This window comes from Morone saxatilis, unplaced genomic scaffold (assembly GCF_004916995.1).
Source record: "Morone saxatilis isolate NCDOM2014 unplaced genomic scaffold, NCSU_SB_2.0 Contig20, whole genome shotgun sequence".
Classification (NCBI taxonomy): domain Eukaryota; kingdom Metazoa; phylum Chordata; class Actinopteri; family Moronidae; genus Morone; species Morone saxatilis.
The window spans coordinates 11,265,049-11,271,183 of record NW_023339763.1 but is presented as its reverse complement, the minus strand read 5'-3'; the positions used below and the strand labels follow the sequence as shown (position 1 = coordinate 11,271,183).

Below are 6,135 nucleotides of genomic sequence, written 5' to 3'. Positions count from 1 at the left end.
GGACTCACCTGCGATGTTGATATTGGCTGGGGTGGCGTTCAGGGATGCAGGTGTCCTTGTTCGGCTGCTGTTGCTGGGAGTGATACCTTTGACAACAGGATAAAATGTTACAGGATAACTCACAATATATTTCAATTGTCTTAACAAACGCTACAACAGTAAGTATAGTGTTCCTATACCTGGCACAGGCTCTTGGTAATGGTCCTTAAACCAGCGGAATAGCCCGTTCACTGTAGGAAATATCTGTGAACGGTAGCGGAAGCCATCTGGGGTGATGGTTACAAACTCAACTCTATAAAAAAAAAGAAAAAGAGATGGCATGTTCAGTTCTACAAGTATGTAAACCTTGTTGTCAATCAAATCAGTAAGCATCTAATAAAAAAACACTTGGCAGTGGAGCAGCTGTGTGGGAGAGCGGATAAGAATTGGGTGCTGTTGAGTAATTCGGCCCGACAAGTACGACATGACTCAGAAAGATTAAGATTTGTAAATATGTGCCTCTGTAGTAGCTATGGAGCTTTGCATGTCACCATATGTCACTGTGATTCATGACTATTGACAGCACTGAATGGCATCGTCTGCTGTTTGCTGACAATTATGTTTTAACATCTCCGCTCACCGTGGTTTTCCGCGAGGCTGGTAGCCCAGTATGAATTTTCCCGGCAGATCTTTACATGCCGAAATAAAGTATGGAATAAAAGTTGGCTTCTCCCTCTTTGTCCTGACCAATAACTCCTCCATTTTCTATCAGAGAGAAAACAAGAGAACATAAGGAGATATGGTAAAAACAGGTCGTGCAACGGGATGAATTACAGCCAAAAGACAAAATACTCAGGACACTTAATCAGTATGTACCTCCTTGGTTCCCCCGTGGCACTCCTGGAAGTACTTATGCCCCAGCAGATCCCGAGCAAATGAGGCCATTGGCTGAATGTACCGAGCGGTGATTTCATCCAGATCTTCAAACTCCTGCGGAGAACGGAATAAACGGTTTAAAGTGTTTAAGAACATGCAGCAGCCAGCGTAACACTGATGTTTTACAATCCATTTTCTGCAGGGTTAATCATGAAGCACACAATCATGCTAAACAAAAGAGGAGGGGACAACAGCTTACTTCATTATTGATCCAGAGAGTGTGCCCTAAGCTGAATGCGTTCTCTTTGCCTTCTTCTCTCACGTCCACATGCTGGTAGATACCATCAGCCACCTACAGAACATCACACAGTCAGACTGGAACAAACTCTCCACATTAAAGTTTAACGACAGCATTATCAACATACAAGTGTCCTGCTTTAAACATTTAATGATATTGTGTTATTATTTCACCGCCTGTCATATGTTACTGCCAAGTTTTGCTTAACCTCCATGACACTATGAAGTCATTTATTTACCCAGCGTCTTCCTCATCCATCTATTCAGTTGTATTGTTTTTTATTTAACCTTTATTACCCTGATGTTTTCAGTTTCTTACTTTCCAGGTGACGGTGAGGTGGTTCTCTCCCTTGCTGCTGGGTCTGATAATCAAGTCTCCCTGATCCAGGGTCTCCATCATCTTTTCTGCCTGGTTGAAACTGATATTGTGGAAGTTGGGGTGGGCTATCACACGCTTTATATATGCTGGAGAGAGAACACAAAGAACAGGCAGACAGTATAAAGACAGTGATGTGAAAGCCAATAATGTTGGCTAAACAGAATGTGCTTTCAAAAACAAAAAATGACATCATTTTATTAGCTATTCTGTTTCAAATAACTTTTATTAATCCTGTCATTATACTAACGTGTTCGCTGTTGTTTCTTTTTGAGCTCCTCCTCCTGTTTTTGGTCTTCGGACTCTGTGTCAAAGTCATAGTAGCTGTCCTTGGGGAGTTTCCACTCATTGGCCTTGTCCATCAAATCCGAAGTGCGGCACGTGAGGTCCACACTGAATTTCTCAATGTCGATTTTCATGATGCGGCAGTGAACTGTCATGCCCACCTGATGGAGGAGGGGGAAAAGAAACAATTGAGTGTCACACAGGTTCCACAATAGAAGAAAACAAGACAGAAAGAAATTAAATATGAATCTCAATCATCAGATATATTGGGATCGGGTAGTGTAACTGGTTCCAACTGGAAACTCTCAGAAATATGAATATTTTTGCATGTGAGAGTAACAAAGAATCACGACAAACAATGCCTCACCTTGACCCTCTCCTCAGGATGTTTGACCACTTTGTCACTGAGAAACTTGGTGGGAATGAATCCCTGGACGCCGTTATCTAATCTGGACCGCACCCCGATGGCCTGACCTGGACACGAACCGCTGTCAAAGTGATTCCACACCTAAAGCAGGACCGCAAAACAAAAAAGATGATCTTTAGATGTCAGACTCTCAGGCTGTGATCGAACATTAAACTGTCAAAATCTGAAAACTCAGCTGTCTGATACCTCACTCAATTCAGGGAAGTTGTCCTGCTGGCAGAAGGGACATTGCCACAGACCTGTAGCATCGTTGCGGATGGCCTGGTCGTAGCTCTCTCCCTGAGGTCGCCGGTGAGCGATACCAGTTACTATACTGGTGATCAGTTTACCTGGAAGAGGACGAGACAAAAACATTAACAACAGCCTGTGAAGTTGCTCTCTTTTCTGTGACTGGTAGTTAAGTAACGGCACTCCTTTTAATAAGTCATGTGCTATGACTACAGCATCCACTTCTCATACTGATGGTTTGGAATTAACTATCAATTATTGATCTTTGGTGTGGCTTAATTCAAGAGATAAATATATGTTTGTATTACCAATATAAAAGGTCTCTGGAGTCTCCTTGGTGAGCAGATTGAAGACCTCTTCAGTGTTGGGGACTCTGTAAGCAACTCTCAGGTCTTTGTACCTGCAGCTCAGCTCTGCACGGATATCATACAGAGTAATTCCCTTGTTGCCGTAACCCTACAGGAACAATGATGATACAACTTTGTGAGTGGATGTGAAACATTGCTTATGTTTCTTTTAGCTTTATACGTTCCTGAAACATACAGTGGTGTCTAGCGTCTCTTCAACTGGACTAAATATAATTCTGCACTGTAGCTTTTTTTTTTTCCAAGCTGTTCAAAATGTTTACTTTGGCAACAGAATACATGAGACATTGCTACAGTCAAGCCAACGGCACAAACTCTGACCTGTCTCTCAAGCTCTTCGGCAAAGGCATCCAGGTCCAGATCTTTGAGACGTTCGGGATTTTCCAAAATCTCCTCCAGAGCTCCGGCTGGGTTGGCATCTTCTGCCGACTCGTCATACTCAAGGGCGTCCACAGCCATCTTTCGAGCCCACTCGTACGTCTCAGGGTGGACACGAGATCCATCCAGAACTTCGATGTAGGAGTCCGTACTGTGTGGAAGGTTTGAGAGAAGGAAAAACAATGCCGATTTGAAATTACCTCACAAATATACCCTTGCACTGCTGGAAACATCTGGATGGTCTGAGCGAGTAAAAACTCCTACAAGGTACCGACCTGTCCCCCAGTGATGCAGTGTCTATCTTGATGAAACCGGCACAGTTGATAAAAACCTTCGGTCCCATGTGGCACATTGTCACCAGCTGAGTTCTGTTCTCCAGACGAGTGTTGTTCTGCTTCAGAATCTGCACAAACGGACCACAGCGATTATTAGATCAGCAGATAAGGCGCTATACTTTCAGATATGACACAAGAAATGAATGTCAGTAGCACAAATGCATACCTTGAGTAGGTGTGAGCCCTTCCTGGGTCCCAGACCACAGACATACTGGACCAGGCTCTGAGTGTGAGGATGGGCAATGGCCTTGTTCACATCCACTCCAACCTCATTGACGCGGTTGATAAATTCACAGTAAAGGGCACAGAGCAAATCTTCCTTCACCACATGTTCCTGAGAAAGAATGGGAGAAAAAAAAAAGACTGAGCTGAGCTGTATATAGCTGCAGAGCCATACTTCATTTTATGTCTACAGCACGTTGTTACAGATGTTTAGTGTAGAGAAGCGGCACGTCACATTATCATCTTTAATTGGTTCATACATAATGTTTCTAACATCTATCATGCTTCAACCACATACAGCAATAGATATACGAGATAAAAGCACACTAATCCACCATTTTTTTCAACCTCTCACCTGTAGTGGGTGTAGCTTGAGGCAGAGAATATCATCATCAGAGCTGCAAACCTGCGCATACTCCATCAGGGGATCCTGGATCTTCCTGGCTATTGACACAGCCTGACGTAGCAAGGGAGGGTAATCCCTAAAATCCACCTGCGCAGAGAGACAGCAGAAGAAGACAATATTGGTCCTCATCTAGGATGCACCAGTTAGTGAACTTACTGTGGTTACCTGCCATAGTGGAAGAGAGACACTACTGTAGTGTCTGTGCCTGTGTATGGTGGCGTGTTATGTATTTACCTCAGACTTCTTGCTGTTCATGTACAGTGTGGCCAATTCATTGTCAACAAGTTCCACTCCCACGGCGGGCAGAGAGGACTCTTGCTCAAGCTCGCTGATAGTCCTTTTGATGTCCTCCATGATCATTTGGGCATCTCTGCACACACGTTTTTAACATTTTCAACCTCAACTCCATTATAACTCATGACTGCTGTTCAAAATGTCTACATGTACGGAAATAAATCTATTATTTACCGGTTTTCGCCAGCAACGGCTACCACATGAGGTTTCTTGCCGGACAAAAACCTCTTGAGATTTTCAATGTCGTGGGCCTGAGGATGACACACAAATGAGTGATCATCTCAAAGATTCATCCAGTAACATGTTTTTCTCAAACAATAAAGCATCTGTTGCTTGCACGGAAGTACAGTCATGTTCCCTGCTTGTACCTTCTTCTCTCTCTCATCTTCCCTAAAGGCATTCCTCCGCTTCATGAAGTAGGGCAGACGCAGGAAGTCAACCACCTCGCCTTCTCCGTTGATCAGAGCACAGAAGACTGGTGTGTCCCTGTGAGAGCAAAGTTTGTAAGTCAGACTATATTGTTACGTAAGCGTGTCATTTATGCAGCAAACATTGCTTGGTCTTACATGGTTGCAATTCAAACACGCAGTATATCTCCCATAATTAAAAGTTGGCATTAATTCTAGCTACTAATAAATCTGAAGGAAAAGAATAAAAATAGTGAGGGACACATACCTGCTGGGTGCATAGGCTACACCCAGAACCCGAATGCCTTTTCCCTGACTCTCATCCATCAGATCATCGTCTTCCTCAACCTGCTGATCTGGCCTGTAAGGAGCCACCTTAAGCCAGTTATATAAACGACGACAGCAGGACTACAAGGAGAAATGGAGAACGGAGAGTTCACAATGAGTTCTAAGGTTAAAACACTGTTGCATTGTTTAATGGTTTCGTGAATATTTTGCTCTATAATTTGTGTGTTATGTAAGATTACAACAAAGAGAGTCAGCTTTTAATGACAATTACCCTGACAATGCTCTCTTTGGCCTCAGCGATCAGTTTGCTCTTGAGCTCCTTGGCCATCTGAGGATAGAGGAACTGAGTGAGAGCTCTCTCTATGGCCAAAGTTCGCTGCCTGTTCCACTCCTGCACCTGGTGACTGAACTCATCCCTGTAGTAGAACTGTTTGATCTCATCAAAGTACGTCTGGTCCCCAGCATATCTAAGGAGAAGCAGAGGGGAGCAGAGACAGGAAAGTTTTCTTAATATTACCAGAGTCATAATTCAAAAGCCGCACACTCAACTGACAAGGATGTGGATAAAAACATAAGCTGCAGCTTAAAATTTCAAGGACTTAAACTCAGGGGACCTATCCTACTTAGCAACCCTCCTTTCCTCCAACATCCAAGCTAAGTTTATATACAGATGCTAAAAATAGCACAACAGTTAGTCACTTCATATCCTGCGCTTGGTGAAAGTCTTATGGCCAAGTAATGTGCATGAACAGGGAATTATAAAACTTGAATGTGTTTGTTTATTTATGATTTGCCTCACCTAGTTGATCAAAAGGTCCAGTGTCTAACATTTAGGAGGATCTATTGGCAGAAACTGAATATTCGTAGGTATGTTTTCATAATTCTATACTTTCTATAATCACCTGAATATAATACGTATTTTGTTTTCATGGTCACTGTAGTTTCTTCTTTGTGCTTAGAAGGGTAGGGTGA

The 6,135-nt window shown here is 43.1% G+C and overlaps 1 protein-coding gene across 1 annotated transcript in view; it reads right to left on the bottom strand.

Annotated features, from left to right (window-relative positions):
- Positions 1–6,135, bottom strand: part of supt6h (SPT6 homolog, histone chaperone and transcription elongation factor) — a 16,348-nt gene that overhangs the window by 3,336 nt on the left and 6,877 nt on the right. The window contains exons 16-34 of the mRNA XM_035666269.1: positions 5,435–5,630; positions 5,144–5,283; positions 4,837–4,954; positions 4,643–4,719; positions 4,409–4,544; positions 4,124–4,261; positions 3,713–3,880; positions 3,487–3,614; positions 3,155–3,362; positions 2,777–2,924; positions 2,427–2,569; positions 2,181–2,321; positions 1,779–1,974; positions 1,472–1,617; positions 1,115–1,207; positions 856–969; positions 620–744; positions 180–292; positions 9–86 (exon numbers count right to left, since the gene is read on the bottom strand). Of these exons, the coding sequence (XP_035522162.1) occupies positions 9–86; positions 180–292; positions 620–744; positions 856–969; positions 1,115–1,207; positions 1,472–1,617; positions 1,779–1,974; positions 2,181–2,321; positions 2,427–2,569; positions 2,777–2,924; positions 3,155–3,362; positions 3,487–3,614; positions 3,713–3,880; positions 4,124–4,261; positions 4,409–4,544; positions 4,643–4,719; positions 4,837–4,954; positions 5,144–5,283; positions 5,435–5,630 (2,606 nt within the window). The remainder of the gene's footprint in view (positions 1–8; positions 87–179; positions 293–619; positions 745–855; positions 970–1,114; positions 1,208–1,471; positions 1,618–1,778; positions 1,975–2,180; positions 2,322–2,426; positions 2,570–2,776; positions 2,925–3,154; positions 3,363–3,486; positions 3,615–3,712; positions 3,881–4,123; positions 4,262–4,408; positions 4,545–4,642; positions 4,720–4,836; positions 4,955–5,143; positions 5,284–5,434; positions 5,631–6,135) is intronic.